Source organism: Zosterops lateralis, assembly GCF_965231275.1.
Source record: "Zosterops lateralis genome assembly, chromosome: 14".
NCBI classification, from domain to species: Eukaryota; Metazoa; Chordata; class Aves; order Passeriformes; family Zosteropidae; genus Zosterops; species Zosterops lateralis.
Genome location: NC_139774.1, coordinates 961,388 through 984,948, shown reverse-complemented (window position 1 = coordinate 984,948; position 23,561 = coordinate 961,388). Strand labels below are relative to the sequence as shown.

General features: G+C 50.1%; 1 protein-coding gene across 1 annotated transcript; it reads left to right on the top strand.

Annotated features, from left to right (window-relative positions):
- The first annotated feature begins 648 nt into the window (after window positions 1-648).
- HSPA9 (heat shock protein family A (Hsp70) member 9) lies at window positions 649-22,217 on the top strand. The gene is made up of 17 exons (XM_083872043.1): window positions 649-735; window positions 1,830-1,888; window positions 3,452-3,539; window positions 3,617-3,798; window positions 4,426-4,550; window positions 6,282-6,355; window positions 6,441-6,547; window positions 7,343-7,505; window positions 8,141-8,233; window positions 9,836-10,045; window positions 12,281-12,508; window positions 13,298-13,402; window positions 14,544-14,661; window positions 16,968-17,062; window positions 18,715-18,807; window positions 20,540-20,680; window positions 21,502-22,217. The coding sequence occupies exons 1-17, from the start codon at window positions 664-666 to the stop codon at window positions 21,559-21,561; spliced, it is 2,013 nt and encodes a 670-aa protein (XP_083728169.1). The 5' UTR covers window positions 649-663; the 3' UTR covers window positions 21,562-22,217.
- The last annotated feature ends 1,344 nt before the right edge of the window (window positions 22,218-23,561 follow it).

Genomic DNA, 23,561 nt, shown 5'->3' with positions numbered 1-23,561 from the left:
TGGGGCTGAGCAAGTATCAGTTGCAAGCCTCACAGGTATTTTTTCTAAGTGCACCCGGTCATTCAGCCCTTTGGAATTGTCCTGCTGGGAGCAGTAAGAAAGTGCCTGAGAGAGGTGTCGGAGCTGAACTGTGCACTGGAGATTTCTGTGCCTGGCGTGCCCGGACATTCCGAGGTCGCCGGCCGTGCTTTGCTGAGGGGCGGAATTGAATAGTGCATGCGCGGCAAGGGGCGGGAGAGCCCCGGGGCCTGGTCGCATTCGGCATGTCGCGCGTTCTGCGCATGCGCAGAACGCGAACTGACGCAAGGCCGCTGCAATCGCCGTGCTCTTTATCCTGTCCGACCTTGAGTGCACAGCCTCCGCAGGACCCTGGCTGTCACACGCTGCGCCGGTGTGCGCTGCGCCGCCTCGCTGCCTTTGTCCCGTCCCGGCCAGCGCTTTCCTGTATAGCGAGCTCTATATCGGTGTCAGGAAGCCAGCGTGCAGCTGCGCCGCCCGTGCCCGTGCTCGTGTGGAGCGCCGAAAGCGAGGGGCGGGATCAGGCATTATTGGGTCAGCCTGCGGCGGGGGTCCTTCGGCGCGTCACGGCCCCCCGCGGCCCACGTGGGTGGAGGTTTCCAGAAGAGCCGCGGCCCCGCGCGCCCGACCGCCGCCGCCGCCGCCATGCTGAGCGCGAGCCGTCTGCCCCTGCTGCTGCCGCGCGTCGCGCCCGCGCCGCCCACGCGCCCCGCGCAGGTCAGTTCCCTGAGGGATCGGTGGGGGGGAACACGGTCCGGTCGGTGGGGCCCTGTGGGCCGTGAGGCTGGAGGAGCCTCCCGGGGCACAGGCACGGGGGAGGACACTGCGGGCTCTGAGGCCTGGAGCGTTCCGGGGGAGGACACTGCGGGGCTGTGAGGGCGGCGGAGGGCGCTGCCCACGGGCGAGTCCTGGCCCGGGCCGCGGCTGCCTCAGTGCTCAGATTTTCTTAAGAGAAGGCTGATGTGAGTGCAGGGCGATACGGTCCTGAGGGTTGTAGAGGAGCCTGGTTTACGTGTTTGAGTCTGTTTTTGTTATGGAGGTTTGTAGTAAGATCGCTTGATTTCTCACCATCCGCGTGATGGTGACCGTGGGGATCAGGCTGGCGAGGGCACGTGGAGGCGATTTAGGGGCAGGCGGGGACCGCAAATCCCTCCGCGCTGTGCCGGCCCTGCTGGCTCTGCTTTGTCGCAACCTGAGCCATGCTTGTACTGTACCTGGGCCTTACGAGTTATAGTCAGGGCTCGGTCACCTTCGCATTAAGGTATCCTGTTACAAGCTCGTTCTTTGTCAGAAAGAGGGTTAATGCTTCCCGAACTTTTCAGGATGCTGCTTGGCACGTGCTGAGGGCGCGCCCAAGCTGGGGCGTATCTGGAGTTGCGCAGCAAAATCTCAGGTTCTGGTTCCTGAAAGGATGCAGTGGGGCATTTGTTGCTGACCAAGCACGTAGATCTGAGAAATGGGGTTAATATTTATCTGCTGCTGACTGTGGGATGCAGCAGGTTCAGTGTTGACTTACTGAGATGTCTTTTGTCACGGGTTATTCTGTATGAGGAAAATATCTGGGTTCTGGTCATAGAAATTAGGGTTGTGGCAGATTAATTAGCGCAGTAATTTGGGGGGGTGGGGTGGGGGTGTTTATGCCAGTCTGAGTCTTGCTTAAGTTCTTCATTCGTTTGCATTTCAGCTTTTAAAGAGGGTAGTTTATTCTATAGTGGGACAGTCTTCAGACATCGTCTTCTTCTGAAAACCTTGGTTTGAAGACCTCTTGATGTTTTAAACTGAATTCTCACTAGCGTGTCTCTGTTTTACAGACATTTTGGAATGGCCTCAGCCAAAATGTTCTCAGAGCAGCATCCAGCAGGAAATATGCGTAAGTGTTCCTCGAGTGGTCATGTTTGGCTGTTGGTGTTTATATTTATTCTCTTCCTGATCCCAGAACTGATTATTGGAGCCAGGGATTGGGTAACAGAGCCAAATCAGCAGAATAAAACTGAACTTCTGCCCCTATCTTTTCTAAGGCTGTTTCTTTGTTTCTTGTTTCTCTCCAGGGGAGCTTTGAGAATTGCTGTTCCCTACTGTCCCCTGTTCCCCACACCAACAGTGCCCACAAAACTTGGATTTCGCTGAGATTTCTTTGGTTAAAATCAACCAAACAAAAAGTAATCCTAACACTGATGGAACAAATTGCTTTACACTATCATGAAATGAGTGATGCCTGGATCCGTTTCCTTGCAGATAAAATTCATTTCAAACGTGCATTTGAATCACTCATTTTCCTTGCTGCAGGATAATGGGAGAAGGGAGCAGTTGCTTGTGTGACTTATTCAGATATTTGTGGCTGATACTGATTCAGGCCCTGGGCTGGGAAAATCTGTTTGTGTTGGGAAAGCTGGGTCTGTCTGGTACAGCTGAATGTTCCAGGCTCACTGCTTTGTTGTTGGAACTGGAGCTAGAGCCCCTGGCTGCTTGGGCACAGAGAAGGTGACATTCCTGGAAATAAACACAGTCCTGCTTTGCTGCAGAATGCCTTCTCCATCCCAGAAGGTGGCTTTGTTTGAAAGCAAAGCCGTGCATGAGCAGTTCTCTGAGCCTCAGAAGGGGTAATGCACTCTTCCCAGAGAAGGGAGGAGGGGGTTGAAATTTGTCTTGTGTGAGAACCACTCCCATTTTTCAGGATTAAATTCACCTGTTGCTCCTGAGGATCTGGAAGGTGGTTTACTTTGGCTCTGGCCTGGAGCACCCTGCGTGGGCCAGGTGATTCACCACTGTGAATTCTTCTCCATATGCTAAGGAATGATAAATAAACAAATACAGTTTATTTGTTTTTTAACTCCAGGTGAATGTTTTCAAACAAGTTGGAACACCAGGGTTGCCCAGACCAGCTGTGGCTGCCCATGGATCCCAGGAAATATCCAAGGCCTGGCTGGACATTGGGACTTGGAGCAGTCTGGGATAGTGGAAGGTGTCCCTGCCCATGGGAAGGGGGTGGCACTGGATGAGCTTTAAGGTCCCTTCCAACCCAAAGCAGTCTGGGATTCTGTGATGAAAAGTAACCCAAAGCAATCCTGTAGGAAGAGTTGTCTGTAGGGACAGAGTTAGTTAACAACTTTCTTTTATACCAGACTCTTAAAGGTTGTTGAGAAGATAAATATATATATATATATGTAGTAAAGATATTCTGGGGAAGAATAATATTTTATATGCTTATTTTAACGAGCAAGGGTTTACCTGTGTGTGGTCTGGTTCAGAACAGAGGCACAAGCTTAAAATTTAGTGTAGGAGTCAGAGAACACCTTAGGTCATGTTACAGTCTGGATTTGCTTCAGCATTTCATGGAAAATCACTTTGTCCTGTCTTTTAGACAGAGTACTTTTTTGCTATGTAATTATTTTCCTTTAATGGTAGTTTTACTTTCTCCTGATGTGCTCTCTAGCTCAGAAGCAATCAAAGGTGCCGTTATTGGGATTGACCTGGGTACCACCAACTCCTGTGTGGCCGTTATGGAAGGGAAGCAAGCGAAAGTGAGTAAAACACGAGTGTTACACATGGGGTGTCCCCGAGATGGGTGTGTGGGTGTCACAGCTCCCTTTGTCCCCAGGTGCTGGAGAACTCGGAGGGTGCCCGGACCACGCCGTCTGTGGTGGCGTTCACGGCCGAGGGTGAGCGCCTGGTGGGGATGCCGGCCAAGCGTCAGGCGGTCACCAACCCCCACAACACCTTCTATGCCACCAAGCGCCTCATCGGCCGCCGCTTCGATGACTCCGAAGTGAAGAAGGACATGTGAGTGAGGGGACAGAGCCACTGCCAGTCCAGGGCAGCAAACACCACAGAGTAGCATGACCTCTGGAGGAAGTTGTTGTGCCCTTAGCTCTTGAGATTGCAGTGCTGCTGTCTGAGGGCCAGGCTGTGTTTAGCTGCATTTGTTGTTGATCACATTAAGGTTTCCAGAGAAGAAGAAAAAAGGCTTTGCAGTGCTGACTTCTCTAATTCTTGAGGACATTTGCAATCAAAGCTGTGTGATCATATCTCAGGCCTTAAATGAGGTGCCTGATTAAAGCAGCAGAGAACAATGCAGCGTGTAAGCTCTCTGCAGGGCTGATGCATAGCCTGGAGTCCTGTTTGTGCATTTGGTTATTTAATTCTCTTTTTTTTGAGACCTTAAATAGAGTGTAATACGTATTTTTCTGACTTATCTCAAACACTTATAAAGTTGATATATATACATTATTTGTGTTGTGTAAGTGTTGGCAGCAGCAGTCTGTAACTTCTGGGACTCTGAATCTGGGTCTGCTGCTGTGGGGGGTTCAGTGTTCTTTGTTTAGAACTTACATATGTTCATCTCCTGATACTGATGGTAATGGGTTTGTACTGCTGCAGAAACTGAGTGTGAATTCTTGTGGTTTTCAGTAAGAACGTCCCGTTTAAGATTGTCCGTGCCTCCAATGGGGATGCCTGGGTGGAGGCTCATGGGAAGTTGTATTCCCCCAGCCAGATCGGTGCCTTTGTCCTCATGAAGATGAAGGAGACTGCAGGTTGGTACAGATTGTTCTTTGCTTTGTACGTGGAAGTGCTGCAGCCAGAATGGCGCTTTTGTGGTACCAAACCCTTGCAGAGCAGGGAATGGGGGAAGGGAACAGGGTGGGCTCCTAGGAAACCTCAAGGAATATCAGTGCCTGCCTCAATCTTGGATCTTCATCAAAATATCAGTGCTTTGCTTAAAAGATACTCATACCAGAATTGATTGCTGATTGAGTTGATTTTAATTTTAATTGAATTCACACTTACTCAGAAGGGGGAGCTCCATTTCCTTGGAAGCTGCAGTCCTTGTGCCACCCTAGCTGCAGCTGAGCACAGACTGGGGCAGCCAGGCTTGGAGTGGCTTTGTTCCTCATCAACTGCTGGGTATGTGGCACATAGGGAGAGAGGGAGTGTTCGAGAGACCCCATTGCTGGGCCTTAATAGCTAATTAGCCAGAGGTGACTTCAGATCTGCACTGAGGAAAGTACCCATTGGCCTGGAGAAATGTTCTTTTTCTTAATTCCTAAAGTGGTTTCTGGGGAAAGTGAGTGTAGTACAGAGGGAACAGTCAGTAGTGCTTTCTGCGCCCTCACTTTTGTCCAGTGAGAGTGAGGAGAGCAGTTCTGAAATTTCATCCAAGCTTTATTTTCTGTTAGGTCCTGAGCACTTGCTTAAGCTCCACCCAGTAGTAAAATATAAGTATGTGGTGTGTGAGCATCTAGAGGTGGTAGATCTGACTTACTTTGAGGGTGGTGTTCCTCTGCCTCAAGCAGGGATCTCCTTCCTGGAGGAGTGTTGGCTTTTGGCCTGGGTGCTGCATGACTTCAGCTGTGACTTTGCGGGCAGCAGAGAGCGGTGCAATGTGTAAGCTGTGTGTAAGCTCTGTGTAAGGCTGCTGCATAGCCATGAGTCTTGTCTGTGCATCCTTACTGCATCGTGCACATTTGTATTTTTTTAGCAGGTCTCAATGTGCATTTAATGACTTCCCTTTTTTTGAGACCTTAGAATAGGTATTTTTCTGTATTTTTCTGACTTGCTGTCTCAAACACTTATAAAGTTGGTATATGTACATTGTTTGTACTGTCCAAGTGTTAGCAACAGCAGATTCTATAAATGGGGTGAAAATGAGTAACTTCTAAATGCATCACATGTAGAAAAATGGAGTACAGCTTCAGTCTCACTCTAAAAAGACAAGCTCTCAGATAAATTCATTACAGTGGCATTCAGTCACTGATGGAATTGCAGAGGTGCATTGCTGTGCTGCCAGAAGTCTACAAACTATTCTGTGTTTTGTGGAAGGGCTGGAATTCTGCACAGCTCCCTCTGCATCTTCCCAGAAAACAGCGAGCCTGTCTTCTGTTAGTTAAGAGAAATAATTTCAAGCTAGGTACTAATGGAACAAGACTATTTACAAAAGCATGTAGTGATGGGACAGGCTGGGCTAGATTCAAAGTAAGAGACAGTGGGTTTAGGTTAAACAGTAGGAGGAAGTTCTTCCTGTGAGGGTTGGCAGGCCCTGGCACAGGGTGCCCAGACAAGCTGTGGCTGCCCCTGGATCCCTGGTAGTGTCCAAGGCCAGGTTAGGCACTGGGGCTTGGAGGAGTCTGGGACAGTGGGAGGTGTCCCTGTCCATGACAGGGGGTGAAATGGCAGGGGCTTTAGGGTCCCTTCCCACCCATTATGTGATTCTGTGAGTGATAATTTGGTGTTTTTACAAGGGTAACTTCTGTTTTTTCTCCTTCCAGAAAATTACCTGGGACACACAGCAAAGAACGCTGTGATCACAGTCCCTGCTTACTTCAACGATTCTCAGAGACAGGTACTCATCAAGCTGGGAGATTTTGGGGCTCATAAATTGCATTCAGTTTCTCTCAGCAGTCAGCACTTTCTCCTTTCCTCCTCAGGCTACCAAAGACGCTGGGCAGATCGCTGGCTTGAACGTACTGAGGGTGATTAATGAGCCCACAGCAGCTGCGCTTGCCTACGGGCTGGACAAGTCTGAAGACAAAGTGTAAGTGTTATGCCTGTGCATAACACCAACCTTCTGAAATAAACCTGATGAGATTTGCCTCCTCTGCTTCCTGGGAGCTCCAAGCACTGCTTGGAGTTCTGCCAAGGTGAACTCAGAGCTGTGAGTGAGAGCTCTGTAATGTCACCTCTGTTCTCTGCCACCCAACCTTTTTAAAGAAAGAGTTCATAACTTGCAGCTACAATTTAATTATCCAACCTGAGTGTCAATTTAATTACCTTACCTGCTGGTGGCAGAGGTGGGTGTGGCTGAGGACAGCTGGGTACCAGAGGTGCTGATGGGCAGCAGGGGAGCTGTGCTCAGCTGTGCCAGCTGTCCATGGCTTGCAGCTCCCCTGCCTGCATTCAGCCCTCTGCTGTCAGGGGTAGTTACAGAAGTGCAGGCTTTTGTTAGACATTATTTCTGAGGTTGTGATAATGCTGGGAAAGCCTCACATTTTGAAAAAAAAAACAAAAAACCAAAACATTTCATAAGAATTCTGGTGTCCTTGCTCTTGTCACTGGATGTGAGCGTGTGGTTTCAGAGACGCAAGAATGCCATTTCTGAAAAAATGAGCAAGGTCAGGCTTTGTGCAGCACACCTTCCAGGGACCACCACATGGACTCTGAGTGCTCAGGGGGTATGGATGCTTTGAAATTGTTCAGTGTTGTCTTTAGAGAGGCTTTGAACTTGTGTGGGCAGCAGTGTGAGTTCTGCTCCTCATCTCTTGAGGAGAGGGAGTTCTGAGTCACTCACCTTTGTCTAGAAAATAACATTATCCTGCCTCTTTTCCTACAGCATTGCAGTCTACGACCTGGGTGGTGGCACTTTTGATATCTCTGTGTTGGAAATCCAGAAGGGAGTCTTTGAGGTGAAGTCCACCAATGGTGACACTTTCTTGGGTGGAGAAGATTTTGACCAGGCTTTGCTACAGTATATTGTGAAGGAGTTCAAGAGAGAGGTAAGGTGTCCCTTGAGAGCACAGTCCTGTGTTACACTGCTTTTCAACCTCGCTTCTGTAGAAGAATGAGAATTCTCTTAAATTCTTAGGACTTGATTTGTTACCTCTGGCACAGCTGGAATTTAGGAGGATTAGACACTGTTTAGCCTGGCTTCCACTTCTTACACTTGTTTTCTTGAAGTGGAATATTCCTTTCCTGGAAGACACAGAATGGCAGAACTTCTGCCTTTTTTCTCTCTGGTATAGCAGGACTGTCCTGTACACAGTCTGCTTACTTTTAAAAGTAAATATCTGTGGTGTAATTGAATGTGTCAGAGCAAATGCAAACAAGCATTGCTGGGAGGAAGCTGCAGTGTAATTCCAACTCCTTTGCTAATTCAGTCCTATCTTATTGTCTGCTGCAGCAGCCTTTCCAAGCTTCAGACTGTACCTCACTGTATGGTCACTTGCAGAGCAGAGAGGGCTGGCAAATTGGTAATGCTGGCTATTCCTGCCAGCAGAGAGAGAGCAGCATAGTGCACATGGCAGTCTGCTCTGGAAATAGCTTCTCAGTCAAGAGCTCTGAGAAGTGAACTGCAGGGAAATGACTCCTGAGCAGGTGCTGAGAGTCTGTTAACCCTGTTTTTGTCACTCAGACGGGAGTTGACCTGACTAAAGACAACATGGCCCTTCAGAGGGTGAGAGAAGCATCAGAGAAAGCCAAGTGTGAGCTTTCATCATCGGTGCAGGTATGTGCCTGGATCCAGAGCATCCACTACAACACTGTGAGACACTGAGTTCTGCACTGGGTTTATTTACAAAACTTTCTGATACTGGTTTTTCTTCTGTGTAACCCGGTGGCATCACTGGCACAGGAGGTCACTGAACAGAGTGGGCTTTCAGAGCACAGGGAGCTGCTGGAAGCTGAGTTGTTGGATGCTGGGTTTTGCCCTTTTCCTGGCACCACATCTTCTGATCTTGCAGGAAGTGGGATCTTGTTCCCAAACTGTTCTGTACTTCAGAAATGTGATGGGCACCAGGGAATTGAGCCAGTGCTGTTGGGTTACTGGAACCACCTACGGCTCTGTGCAAGCAGTTCAAAACCTTGGTGCTACTCATTCCACTGAAACAGCTAATTTGTGTAGTAATTCCTATACAGAATCTTGACTTATTTGCCTATAGATGAGTTGTCTGGACAGTGGGCAGCAGCCATTCTCCCTCCTTTTTTCCATCAGCTTTGTATATTAATGCAGTCAAGCATGTCTTTTATTCATTACTGAATAAGGAACTGGAGAAACAGCAAGTTGGGAGTGTAATAGTCCTGGCTAAGTGAAATTAAGGTCAATTATATAGTAATTGAAATGGGGACTCTGCCAAGTTCTAGGTTCTGAATAAGCATCTTTAATTTTATCTGATGGTGGTCTTTTTGCTGGCCAGTGGGGAGCACATAGCAAGGAGCTGAGGGCAGTCACAATGGCTGCATAGTTCTGCCAGAGACATAGCAAGCTCTGTTTTATGAGTTCAAGAGCTGGCAAATGCAGTTTGTTCATACCAGCAAAGACTGAATTCCTTAACTCTTCAGTAGTGAAGTGAAAACAACTTGCCTTTGGTCACGTTTTCCCCTAATACTTTTGACTGTGCTGTGTATAAAGTAAGTGCACAGCTCTAGTCAGCAGCATAGCTTAAATTCTTCTGTAAACTTAATCTCTAGAGCTTAAAGCACTAATGTTTTAATTGCTTTGGATTGTAGTGTCTTCTGATGTTAGCATGACTCAGCACTTGAATCAGATGATTTCAGTATACAATTTGCTTTAAAAATCTAGCATGTGACAAACAGCTATAAGAAGTGGGGGTTATGGTCCCTTTCTCTAATTAACTTTGTGTTAAAGGGCAGCTGTTGAACATGAGCTGTTGGCATTTAGAGAACAGCCAGGAGGGAAGGAAATAACTTCAAGGAGTTTACCTGTTGTGGGATGCGAGTCAGTTGGCAGAATCTTTGGAACTCTGCAGATGGGTTTTCTTCTGGGTTGTGCTGAGGGAACAGCATTAAGGCTGTCACTTCCAGTGTTTCTGTTCTCACTTTCCAGCTGTGACAAATTGTTTTGCTCGACAATGAAAGACCTTGAAGTAACACAGTATTAAACTTGGGCTCTAAGAGTAGTAACCGTGAGGTGTGGAACAAAATAATTGTCTTGTTTCTGAAATGTCAAATGTATAAGTGTGCCTGTTGCCACTTAAACTAGGCTGGAGGGTGAACAGCCACACAGATTCCTCAGTACAGGCCAAACAGAACCTGTAAGCTGGTATAGAGCCCATTCCTCGTTTTCCCTGAGCCTGTTTTTGTGCCACAGACTGACATCAACCTGCCCTACCTGACCATGGATGCCTCCGGACCAAAGCACTTGAACATGAAGCTGAGTCGGGCGCAGTTTGAGGGCATCGTGGCTGACCTGATCAAGAGGACAGTGGCCCCCTGCCAGAAAGCCATGCAGGATGCTGAAGTCAGCAAGAGTGACATTGGGGAAGTCATCCTTGTCGGTGGCATGACCAGAATGCCAAAGGTATGAGCTCAGGGCCTGTTCAGGCAGGGCTGGCACAGCTGCCCTGTGCTTGCTGTTTGGGGGATTAGAACAGAGGAGCTGGGTGTGCTCAGAGCAGACTCAGTGTGAGGATCCTGTGGGAGCACTGCCCAGGACCTCTCGTTCTGTTTGTTTAGTTCAGCTGGGGGCTGGAGCTGAGTTGCACTTTACAGAGTCAAGGGAGATGTGCTGGGAGGTGAAAGTCCAGCTGCAGGCTGACGTTCTGGTGTGCACTGGACATGAGCAGCATTGCTGATAAGTATGGGGCATTGCCTCTTGTTGAGGACTTAGTGTTGTAAAGGTACATTTCAGTGACAGCCACTTGTCAGCAATCTGCTTTCCCAGGGATTTCCAGCACATTCAGCTGTGAAGAACCCACGTGAGCAGAACCTCTCTGGTGCCTGCTGGTTGTGTGTAATCCGAGCTACCTGTGGCAGGCCCGTTTACCTGGCTCTTCCAGACACTCCTTATTTACAGCCTGGCCCTTACATTCTGTGGAGATAAGCACAGCAGGTAGCTCTAAAGCCTGCTGTGCTGATATGCACAGTTTTGCAGATAAGTGCTTGTCTGCAGGTGATTTACTGCTCCTGTTCCAGCCATGCCTACTGCTGCTCCTCCATCTCAGAGCTGAACAGGGATATTCACTGCTCCCTCCAAGGGTACAGCCTGGCCTTTCCTGCAGAGAGCACCAACATCTCACTCCAGAGAGATCACTCAGGACTATTTGCTGCTTTGTGATTTGCAGGTCCCCTCTAGGACAGTAGTTGTGCATGGTCCTGCTTGGGCTTGATCTGGAGTTTGGTGGGAGGGTTTTTCCTCCCTGTATTAATGAGCCTGGTTGTTGGAGGTGATATTGGTGCAAGCAGAAGGTCAGCCAGGCAGGGGAGCCAGAGCAGCAAGATAAACAGAAGCTTCTGCTCTGACCAAAGCTCAGGTGGAGTAACTCTGATGTATGTTCCCAAAGTCCTTGTTGTTGGATAAAGGAAAAATGGTGTGATTACCTATGTATAAAGTGATGACAAACACAAAACCTTTTCCTAAAACATTATGTATCCTTTAGGGGTGGAAGACAGAACTTAAATATTTATTTTTATTTTTCCTTCTTCCCGTCATAACTCCAGCATGTGTGGCTTTGAGCTGACAGAATGCTTTCCTGAGTACCTGTAGTTACTGCTCTGCCTCTGAAATTGGTGCCAGTGTGTTGTAACAGCCAAGCCTTCTCTTGGGTACCTTGTTGTGCTCTCTTCCCCCTGCTAGGAGGGAATGTGGCTTCTCTGGAGCTCTCCCGTGGCCAGTACTCCGGGAGATGGACCGTGGGTGGTTACAAGTATTGTTTTGTACTGTAAAATACACCTCCAGAGGGAAAGACTTGCATTTAATTACATGTTCACACATTGAGTCCTTCTCTGTAATGAGCACTCTGGGCAGGTATCTCTTGGCTGCAGCGTATGGTTGGGTGTATGCTTCCAGCAATTTTCCAGGCACATCCCACTCACCTGGTGTGCTGGTGTGCCCAACACTTGTACTTGGAGAGGAGACCCAGCCCCTTCCCTTATAGGACAGAGGAGGGCAGTTCTGAGCTGTGCTCTGGGGCAGACCCTCAGTGCATTCCTGTCTGGATGCTTCAGCAGGAAATCTGTTGGGATCAAGAGCAGAGTCCTTGGGAATGGGCTGAGCAGAGCAGAGCTCAGAGTGCTGACAAAGCACATCTCATGTGCTGAAACAGCCCACAAAATAAAGAGTTGGAAAATACTGTTCTTTATACAATTCCTTTTTTTTTTCCCCTTTACTGCACACAAACAACATGAGCTGTGCTGCTGGATTTTTTGCCTTCCCTGTACTCCTCCACAGCTGTACTTTCCTTGGCAGCTGTGTCCTGCTCAGTGTTGGCTTGCACAGTTCCCAGAGAGCAGTCCTTGACTCCCAGATAAGCCTGGAAAGATTCCCTGGGAATGTGGCTGGGCTGTGTGAAGGCACTGATGGGAGCTGCCTTGCAGCTGGCACACAGAGCCTCTGGAGAAGGGCTCTGGGTTGGAATGAAGGCATTCAGTGCTGTGCAGGAAGGGTGGACAGTGAGGGAGCAGGCACAGAGCTGAGGCTCAGTGTTTCTGTCTCAGGCTTACATGGCTGCATCAGCATAAGGACACAGAGCTAAGCCAAGGCTGCTCTGGCCATGGTGGTTCCCTCATGGATGAGCTCTGTTGTGTCTCCACCCAGGTGCAGCAGACTGTGCAGGAATTGTTTGGCCGTGCTCCGAGCAAAGCAGTCAATCCTGATGAGGCTGTGGCCATTGGAGCAGCTATCCAAGGTGGGGTGTTGGCTGGTGATGTGACAGACGTGCTGCTGCTGGATGTAACTCCCCTCTCCCTGGGCATCGAGACCCTAGGAGGTGTCTTCACAAAGCTCATCAACAGGAATACCACCATCCCCACTAAGAAGAGCCAGGTAAGAGTTGACTCTGGATGGGTGGAACTTTGCTGGTGCTCTCAGACAACTCAGGAAAGGCCACCCAGAGCATCCCAGTGGATGGTTTTGCCTCCTTGTCTGAAAGGCAAGAAGAAGCAGTGGAAAAATCAGATTTAATATCAGCCACTGAGTATCTCTGACTGTTGGTGTGCCCAAGAGGGAAGGGCATTTGAGTTAATGATGCCAAGATATGCCAGGGTGTTTGTGACCTGGTGAGGGTTGTTGCAGTGTGTGTGCTATGATGTCAATTGTCAACACATCATTCTGAAGAAGGATTGTGTGGAGCCCTTCTGGGACTGAGCACCACGCCTGTGGGACAGCCCTTGCTTGGCTGAGTGCCTGGGGAGGGGTTATCTTTCCTCTGCATTGTAATGTCCTGGTGACTTGGGTGTGATCCTTTCCTTCCCTTGGCCCTGTCTGGGCCTGCTGCTGTGTGCTCTCTCTGATAACACCTGAGCTGCCTGGGGCGTGGGCTGCAGCCTGCTGCTTCAGGGGAGATGTTCTTGGGTGTGGTGGCTGCCATGGATGGCCAGTTTTTGTGTCCCTAGGTACAGGAGACAAGACAGCCATACAGGACAAGACAAGAGTGAGCTTGGCTCTTGCTAGCCTTGATGCCCTGGAGTTTTGTCAGAGGAACATGAGAACAACATGCATTTAATGATTTTTCCTTCCAAGTAGCTTCCTTGTATTCCTTGTTCAGTCAGCTTGTAACTGCAGATGTTTGTGTTCTGATTAGCTATACAGTAACTCCCTGTTCCTTTTCCATAGGTGTTTTCTACAGCTGCTGATGGGCAAACACAAGTGGAGATCAAAGTGTGCCAGGGAGAGAGAGAGATGGCCAGTGACAACAAACTACTTGGCCAGTTCACATTGGTACGTTGGCTTCTCTATTCCTGACCTTAAGAGTTGACCTTCTTGGAGACATTCTTCATTTCAGCTGCTCCCCAAAGGCGGTGTTGAGGGGGAGTCATCTCCCAGAAGACATCTGACCCCTTTGCAGTACAAAAGCAGCCTCCAGAAGCACAGCTTGGCCCTGGGACAGCCTTTCTGTGGCTGAAGACCAGCTGGCATTGAAGATGGAGCTCAGAGTTTGAGCACTTTGATGTGGCACTGGGGCTGCTGCAGCTTTAGGGCCTGGTCACCAGGAAAGGCTCTCTGGATATAAAAAAAGTCTGTGCATATCAGTACCTAATCTGAATGCTGGCCTCTCCTCTGGTGTAGCAAAGATCGGACCTGGAGCAGCTCCAGGATACCTGCAGTCCCCAGGGAGCCCATTGCAGCCTAGTGAGACCCTGGGAGCAGAGTCAGTGTGAGCCAAGGTACCCCAGGGTGTGTTAGTTTGTTGCTTGTTGGGATTGCAGTGTGTGCGCCATGATGTTAAATTGTCAACACATCATTCTGAAGAATAGTGTGGAGACGTTGTGAACTGAGCCCACGCCCTGCTCCCTGGGCAACAGATGTGCTCCAGGATTGCTGGGAGGAGAGGGGAGCTGCTCAACCAGCTCCCTGAGAAAGATGGATTTGGTCAGTGCTGGCAAAGTTTGGCACTGTTAAACTGTGCAAGTTTGTGTGCGCTTCCTAGGAAGAGCCCTGCAGAAAGGCTTTGCCTTTCTTTTGTACTTTTGGAGGAGGCTATGCTGCCTCTCACTGTCTTAAAATGGTTCCCCAGAGGTGGCCAGTGAAATCTGTGTCCAGTACTAACGAAATAGAGCATCCTGCCACAGCTATGGAAGAGGGGCTTGTGTAGCAAAAATGCAGAACGTGTACCACCTTGGAACCAAACTTGAGGGTTCTCTTGTGGTTTCTGTGCACTTGTCCAGGGCAGAAACCTGCATCCTGCTAAATCTGTCAAGATACCAGTGCACAACGTGATGCCAGCAGGAGCTTAAGGTTTCAGCTCTGAGGATTGGTTAGTGGTTCATCGAGTATCAGATCCCCAGGGTGTTGTGCCCAGCCCTCAGTCCCTGAGCTCTGTCCCTGTGGGAGCTGATGACCAACCCTTGTCCTTCCTCAGGTTGGGATCCCGCCAGCACCGCGGGGAGTGCCCCAGATTGAGGTCACCTTCGACATCGACGCCAATGGCATCGTGCACGTGTCAGCCAAGGACAAGGGCACCGGGCGGGAGCAGCAGAGTGAGTGCCCTGGGCTGGACAGGGAGGGGGGAGCAGGGCGTGCTGGGGGTGACACTGAGTGACTCCACGGGGAATGGAGTGTGCTCCAGTGCTGCCTGGGTGGCATCCCACAGTCTGTTGTGGGGATGGAGTGTGTGGCTCCATGCTTGGGTCACCCCTACTCTTCAGTCTTTTGTCAGTGCAGCATAGATGCACTGAAGTCATCTGAGCCTATGTCCCTCCTGGAAAGGAGGGTGGGAAAGGGATAAGAAAAGCTGAGCTGTTGGCTTGTTCTAGGGCACTAAAGCTTCTGTAAACCTCTGCCCTCTCCAGTAACCTGCTGGGAGAGGCTGCTGCCAGTGGATGCTCTCCTTGCATGTTAGGCAGAGATGAAGAACCTGCCTATGTCAAGGCAGCCCTCACTGGCAGGGTTTCACCACATTCCAACTGATTTTGCCCTGTGACAGTCCTGCCTTAGTGTTGCCATCTGGAATAATTGCAGGAAAACTTGTGCAGAATGCAGCTCTTTCCTGGGTTTCCTGCATGGATTAGCTGTGTCCCAGTGCCCAGGTGTTGGGCACTGGGACTCAGTGGAGGGACAGGTTGGCTTACTGAGGGCTCACTGGTGTTGGTGGGCTGTGCTCTGTCACCAGGGTGTTTGGGGCAGTCACGTGTGCCCTGTGTTACTCTGAGGGGACAGAAATTGGGGTTTGGGAATGCAGCACCCTATATAAGTTGTCCCTGAGCTGTGCTGCTGGGAGTGCCGTTCCTTTAGGAACACACAGGGATTGATGTCTATGAGCCTGGCTGTATGAAGAGAGAAGCAAATCAGGAAGATCTCTGACTTGAGGGTGTATCATGTATAGCTGAGCCGACCCAGCCCTGTGCCAAGACCCTGTTTGTTTGTAATTATTCCATTATAAAGGTCTGGAGATAGGGGTATTTTGAAGCAGCAGGTTTTCCCTGTAACCACCTTGTTCATTTTCTTGTGCTTAGGCTGGAAGTGTTTCCCGCTGGCAGGAGGCTCAGGGAGTTCAAGCTGTCAGTATATTCTGCTCTGTGGTGCAGTGAAATGTTCACCCTGTGTGCTGGGGTAATTAATGACAAGGTTGACAGTTTCTAAAGCTCTGTGGTGGGTTCAGGAGATTAATTTGAAGCATTTACAGAGTCCTCTGACAGAAAATAAAACTCTTCCCCCTTACAACTGGAAGCCTCTCTAATGCCCTTCAGCTGTTTCTTGGAGAGAACCGTTGAGCAATGAAATGCTCCAGTTAGCAGAAGTATTAACTGTGCACAGCTGGAAGGTGTGTACTGCTTTTAATCACACTACTTGGCTTTTTTGGCAGCAGTTTGGCACCAAAACCACCCTGCTTGTTACTTGGATTTCCTTGGAGATCTTGAATGTGTGGCAGCCTTCTACTGTTGAGTAAAAAGCTCCGGGTGATAGGCAACCAGAATTACTTTTTGTTGCCTACCTGTAGGTAGATGTGGTCCTAATTACAAAGCTGAATTGCTCATCCCACATCTTTTCCAAAGGACACCTCTGTATGTGTGTCTTTGTTCAGGGTTTTGTACCATTGACAAATATTCCACAGAAAAGTCCCTTTAAATGGTGATTATAGCATTATATATATTATATTATAGGCATTGAGATATCTTGCATATTGGTCCTCTTGCAATGAAATTAGACTAATTCCTGCAGTAAAGCCTGAATCTAGACTATGCTTTTTGACACTGATAGAGGGAAAAGACCAAGGACATCCCCTTGGATGTGTAAGAGCCTGCCCATAGAATCATGCTCCATTTCCTTATTAAGGGCAATGTGAGGAGCTGGATGGGCAATGTTGCCTTCCCTGCCACCAAGTCTGGGCTGCTTTTCAACAGGGAAAGGAATCTTTGGCAAAACCATTCCTTCTCTTTGGATTTTTTTGTTGGTTGGGTTTTTGCTGGAGGGTTTGTTTGTTTGAGGGGTTTTAGTTTGAATTTTTTTTAGTTCCGTGGTTCTAATCTGGGATGCTCCTTTGGTTTGAGGGCTTTGGTACACCCTCACTTTCCAGGAGGATTAACTGAAGACTGGTCAGAGTGACTTGCAGACCAGCAGGCAGAGGGTGTGTGGCAGAGCTGGGGGGGTTGCAGATCCAGGCAGGAGATGAGGCTTTTACCTTGCCAGCAGTGTCAGTGGCTTTTTAAAGTCACAGTCTTTGTCTTGCCCACAGGGCCTCTCTGGCTGCAGCGTCTCTGACCAAAGCTGCTGCTGTTAGACTGGAGAGTAATCCTGTCCTCAAAGGTGAGAGCAGATCCTTTATTCATGTTCTTTTCTGCTGCAGTTGTTATCCAGTCCTCTGGCGGCCTCAGCAAAGATGAAATTGAGAACATGGTGAAGAATGCAGAGAAATACGCGGAGGAGGACAGGCGGAGGAAGGTAACGGAGCGTTACGGGACCTTCAGGGAGCAAAGGACCTGCTGCTTGTACACTCTGTGCTTTGAGCTGTGCCCACCCTGGCATGGCTCTGGGCTCTGCTCTGTGAGCTCTTACTCAAGTCTCTGCTCCTTTCTTAACTCAGTTGACACTCTGGGGTTGCAGGAAGGTGTTTGCAGAGGCATTTGGGTCTTGGGGTTGGGTACCTTGCCCTGTGTGAGTGCACTTTACTGCTCCTTGAGGAATTTCTGGAGCATGGAGGCAGCAGTGAGCAAAGCACCCACCTGCTGCTCATAGCAAATAGCTTTGCAAAATAGCTTTGCAGCTCTGGTGAGGGTTTTTGTCATCACTGCTCTCCACCGTCCCCCTTGGCTGGGCATTTGGCTCTTAGAATGCTGTGTCCCCATATGGGTAGTGCTGGCCTCAGTGCAGGTGAGGCCAGGAGGAGGTGATGAACCCTCACTGGCCTTGCTGAGGAAAGACTGGCACTTGCCATGGAGGAGTGACTGAACCTGTGATATACACAGGATTAATGGTTGGAATAATTGGTTTAATAAGGGTAGTACTAATGAATTATGCAACTAAATATAGAGCATTGATTTTTAAAGCAGACACAGCACAGCCTGACTCTGGGATGTGGCACCAGCACATGTTTAGTGATTGCTGAAACTGGCACATGGAATTGATCCACTTTGTGTCCTTCAGTCTGCAGGACTGTGCTGGCTCAGGTGTCTGGGCAGTGCTGTAAATCTTCTCCCCAGTAGGGAAGGGATCAGAAGAGGACTGTAGGGGTGAAGGCATGGAGTAAATCCTCAGGAAGTAGCAGTGCCTGGCCTCAGAACCTCTAAAGCCACAAATCAGTGGCTGACGGGCATTTGTAGGTTAGCTGGAGAAACTTCAAAGGCCTTGCTCTGAAAGTCCCACTGTTAGAATAACCTTATCATTGCCATGGAGCATAGTGGAAGGTCTAGCATCCAAAGAGGCTGGACTGAAAACTGTCCTGCTTTATTTTGGATCTGAAATTGCTGGATAAGTTCCTCTCTGTTGTAATCCTGAAGTGAGACTCACCCCTGTCCAGTGAGCTGACAGAGCAATGTGATCAGGTCATTTTAACTAACACTTCTCTTGACTAGACTTGTATAACTGTAGTTTTCAAAATTGCCTTATTACACTTTTTCAGTCTTGGTTTTACTGCCATGGAAGCATCAGGAATGCATAAAGGGGAGTTTTTGTAATAAGGGACCACGAGTAAAACCACCCAGCATTTGAGTTGTCTCTAGTGCCCCTATTGCTGAAGAAACTTCAGGATGTTCTCCAAAAGCTCTGCTGCTTTCCCATGGAGCAGAGTGTGCTGTGGTGTCCCTGAGGTGTCTGTCCTTTTCCCATGTGCTAGCGAAGGTGGTGCATTGGCCACATGTAGTTCAGGAGAGTGACTGTGAGTGAAAGCCTGAGGGCTGGCTGGCACAGACTCTTCTCAGGGCCCTGTGGGGCCACAGTGCACCTAAAAATGGTTTGCTTGCATTTCTTCTTGCCCTGGTGCCATTGAAAAGGACCCTGGGGGGAAACTTGAGTGAAGCTTGGCAGTTTGAGGCATGAAGTGTCACCACTTGTCACCAGTGGTGTGGGCAGCAGCCCTGATGAGCTCTGTCCCCCAGGAACGTGTGGAGGCTGTGAACATGGCCGAGGGCATCATCCATGACACAGAGTCCAAGATGGAAGAATTCAAGGATCAGCTGCCAGCGGATGAGGTAGGTGGTTCCTGATCCTGGAGTGCCACAGCACATAAAATTCCTCACAAAATCATTGCTCACATTCCCACTTAACTCCCAGCTGGCTCTGACCAGTGGCTTCAGCTCTGGCTGTGTTTCTGTGCAGGGTGAAGGTGGCACAGCCCTGCACCTCTGGCTGTGGCACTCAATGGGAGGGGTGAGTGTGGCTGAGGGAAGGATGGACAGGCATCCTTAGGGGAACAGGGTTTGGGTGCTGGCAAATAATGTATGGCAAAGTACAGAGTCAGTGTCACTGAGGCTCTGAATGCCTGGGAAGTTGCTGATGAGATGTTTCTGACAGAGCTGTGTCCTTGGCATGGCCTTGCAGTGCTGTGATAAGGACTGTGCTGTGGCTGACTCCTCAGAGGGGAGCTTTGCTCCAAAGCTGGAGATTGTGGGCAGTGCCTGCCCTTGTTAGCACAAGGACAGGGCAGAGCTGCTGTGCTCTCCTGCACAGCACCCAAGAACCTGGGGGCAAGGAAAATTGGCGTCCACTTAACTCCAGTTTTTCTCTCTTAGACATGAATTGGGTATTTAATATCCAAGAGTGCTTTTCACACCACTCTAAGGTGCTGCATTGTGAATTTCAAAAGCCAAGTTTAGAAGAGTGTGCCCAATTACCAATTTAAAAACTCTGGGAAGCAGAATTAAAGGGTTCCTGGGGGCTCTGAGGTGTCTGAAGAAACACAATTACAGTCTGTTGGTAGCAGCCGCTGGTCAGTTAAAGGCTGTTTCTCTGCTAGCAGATGGGGACAGGACCGGGGCAGTGGTTTTTAAGTTCCAGAGGGCAGGATTAGATTGGATATTGGGACAGAATCCTTCCCTGGGATGGGAGGATGAGCTGTGGGAGATTAGACAGGGCTTGGAGCAACTTGGTTGAGAGGCCATGGCAGGGAGAGGAATGAGATTATCTTTAAGGTCCCTTCCCATCCAAACCATTCTGTGATTCCATGATACTGGCTGGCTCTTTGGAATAATGTGAGAGAGTTTCCTCTTACAAGAGCATGGAGCCTAAATCCCTGTTCCCTGCAGAGACTGTTCCCTGTGGCTTCCCTGGGGAGGTGGGGGCAGCCTGTACTGGCTGAGTGCTGATGGTGGCCATAAGTCCCTGTCTCCATCCCATGGTGTGCCACAGAGCTGTGCCCATGTCTGTGAGCCCTGCTGGCACAGCCGTGCCCAGGAGCCCTCCCCAGCAGCCTGCCATGGAAAGAGGCAGTGCTAGCCTGTGCAGGGACTGACAGATGGCTCTGGGCCTGGCTGAGCCTGCTGTTGGTTTGTTCTGAGCTGCTGCTCCCCGGGAGGAGCAGCTCTGCTCGCCAGCTCCCCAACAGGGCCTTAAATATCCATGGAGACTAGCTTGCTGTGCCCTGCCCTAGTGTGGCTGTGCCAGGCACAGAGCATGGCCTTGGCCAGCTGTCAGGCCTGCAGGGCTCTGTCCTTGGCACCTCTGCCCAGACAGCAAACAGGGCCCCATTAATGCCAACTGGGACACTGTTAGTGAAGTGGACAGATGCCTACTGGGAACTGGGCACAGTCCTAGGCCCTGCAGACTCACTTTGAGGCTTAACTTCATAGCTTCTAGCACAGAAAGGGAGTTTTGCTGTGGCCAGCAGGTGGTGAAATGATAGGATCGAGGTTAACAATGAACCAAGTGCAGCATTTCACCTTTGTGTTTTGTTTTGTGGGGGTTTTTTTTGTGTGTTTTTTGCAGTGTAACAAATTAAAGGAAGAAATTGCTAAAATGAGAGAACTTCTGGCTCGTAAAGATAGTGAAACAGGAGAGAACATCAGGCAGGCAGCAACCAGCCTGCAGCAAGCTTCCCTGAAACTCTTTGAAATGGCATACAAGAAGGTAGGTGCATGGCCAGTTCACTTTCAGAGCCCTCAGATGGGGAGGGGGGAGTCAGGACACAGAACTTGGGTAAGAGCTGGACTGGGAAGGAGTCAAGACATGGAACTCTTGGGTGGGAGGTGGTGCTGAGCCTCTGTGCAGTTCCCTCTGAGTGACATGGGCTGAAGGGCCAGCTGTGGAAGGTCAGGGAGAGTTGAAGGCTTGACATTCTGGCCATGCTTCAAGGCTGGGTTCTGTTACTGTACAGCATTCCATGGAAAAGGGGAAGCTCCTGGAAAGGAGCATCCAAAACAACAAGGAGAGGGCTTTCCCCTCAGTGCATGAAGTGCCTGAAGGAGTAAAGTAACTCCTGAACTTACTTTAGGGTGATTGTAAAACATGATTGCTATTCAGTCTGCCTTAAGCCCACAGTAAAGGCCATTGGGATTTCTCCACCTCCTTCCCAGTGGAAGGCCTTCTTGCCCACTGGTGCCTGTCCAGGGTGCGCTTGCCTGTGCAGGGAGATGTCCCAGCATGGCAGTGGCACAGTGCCCAGGTGACCTTGGTGCTGACTGGGGGCAGCTGCTTTTCTGATGTCAAACCAAACCTTCAGTGCTGCAGTGTCAGCTTGTTACATCCCATGGGAAAGGGAATAATGGGAAGATTATTTCCTCCCTCTCAGAGCTCAGGCAGAGATGAAGATTTCTCTTCTCAGTGGCCATTGCTCGTTGCACTGAAGGAGGGTTCTCCGGGCTAGAGCTGACCCGAGCAGCCAGCCAGGGAAAAATGGCCAGGAGAAGCAGTTTGTTGTTACCACAAGTAATAAACCTGTTTGTTCACAGATGGCCTCGGAGCGAGAGGGTTCTGGAAGTCCAGGAGATCAGAAGGAAGAGAAGCAATAAGGAGTCTCTGTCTTGCCTTGACAGGAGAATGATGAAGAGGTCGATTTTCTTGATGCTTGGGAGAGAAGGGACTTCCTGAGCAGCAAGGGGCAGAATTCAGACTTACTGTGTTTTTGCAGTATTCTATATATAAAATTCTTCAATGTATAAACTTAGTGATGTGTCTGCTAGATAAATTGTCACTTGATAAAAGTTAATTCATGCCAGACAAAGTTATGAGTGGCGTGTTCCCCTGAGCACCTGGGGACTGGCTGATCATTTAATACTTGACACAATGGTGTAGTAAATCTGAGATCCAAGCTTGGAAACCATGTCACAAAATTGGAGGGTGGACATGGAAGCTGTCCAGGAACGGGGAGAATAAGGCCTGCATGCCCCTTCCTTGTGGGTCTGAGTCGCTGGGAGTAGGTGGAGGCTTGTGAGCAGGAGGGGGAAGGCTGAGGACTTTGCCAGAGACCATTTAGCCCTGAGCTAGGCTGGTGCCCTTGTTCTGAAGGAAAGGGGCTGCTTCAAACTTACCTGTAACATTATTTCTTACAAAAGAGGCTGTGTGAAAGTTCAATACTTCGCTTGTCTGAGCCTTCTGCTCCATCCTGTGTCTGTTCTCTGCTTATGGTAAAACAATTTCCTTGATAATAAAACTGTTACTGGATCCATTCTGGATTTTTTTTTAAATAAAAGCAGAAAAGTATCCAACATGGAGTTCCTAGTCTCCTGGCCTTTGATGGAGAACATGAGCACTTTGCTGCCTATGACAACTTCAGAGGGAGCAGCCAGGAGGCTGTAACTTATGGAATTTGTGTTTCATTCACAGGCAAAAAGGTTTCTGGTGTGAGGTCGAGCTCTTCTGAGAGTGTCAGTGCTGTTCTCTCGAGGTACCACAAGTCCTCTGACTGCAGTAGCAGTGGGACTTCACCCTCAAGCACTTTGTGCTTGGGCTTAGCCTTACAAAACAGGCTCCAGGCTTGAGCAGCATTTGCCCACTGTGCTTCCAGCAGCCCAGCTTTCCAGGGAGGTGCATAAATGTAGCTGTGTCCCCTTTTTTTCCCATCTCTTACTCTGTGTCTCTTCAGCTGGAATGAAAGCTGGATTTCCAGCTGCTTTGTTCTGCCAGCTCAAGTATTAGAGGAGAGAGGAAAGGATGGTTTTTGTTCTGGTACTCAAGAGTTTCCACTGAGGGTGACAGGCGGCCCAGAGTGTGATCAGGCTTAATCAGTGTTGGTTCATTAAAGGAAAGTCAAGCCTGACCTACGTGATTGCCTCCTGCAATGGAGCAGCCTCGGGATGAATGAGGGGGCAGCACTCGATGTCTCTCTTGGCTTCAGCAAGGCTCTGACACTTCTCTGATGGAACCCTCCTGGGCAGACCCGGGCAGTGTGGGCTGACTGAGGGGACAGTGGGACGGGCAGGGCATCGGCTGAGACGACGGAGCCCAGAGGCCTCTCCCGAGCGGTGTCCCGCGCTGTTCGGCACTGGGCATTCATTAACGGGTCCGTCCGTGACTTGCATGGGGGCGTCAGGGCGACCTCTCCGGTGACACAAAGCCCCCAGGCGTGGCCGATTCCCCCGAGGGCGGCGTGCCCAGCCCTGAACGGACCGTGCAGGAGTGTCCCAGCGCTGTGTCCAGGGCCGGCTGTTCGCCGGGACGGAACAGGGCCGGTGTCGCCGTCCCGCCGGGGCCGCTCCCGCCCGTCCCCTCAGGCCCCGCCGTCCCTCCGGGGCCCTTTAAGCGCGCGCGGGCCGTCACTGCAGCTCTCGCGAGATCTACGCGCGCGCTCCCGCCCCGCCGGGCGGCCCCTGGACTACACACCCCGCAATGCCCCGCGCGCGCGCGCGCGGGGAGGGGCGGCGGCCAATGGCGCGGCGCCCCGCTGCCGGCTCCCCCCGGAAGTGACGTCAAGGGCCCCCATGTGAGGCGATTGCAACACATGGTGCGCGGCGCGGGGGAGCGCGAGCACCGCGTGCGACGTCAGCGCCGCGCGCCGGGGGGAGCGGGCACC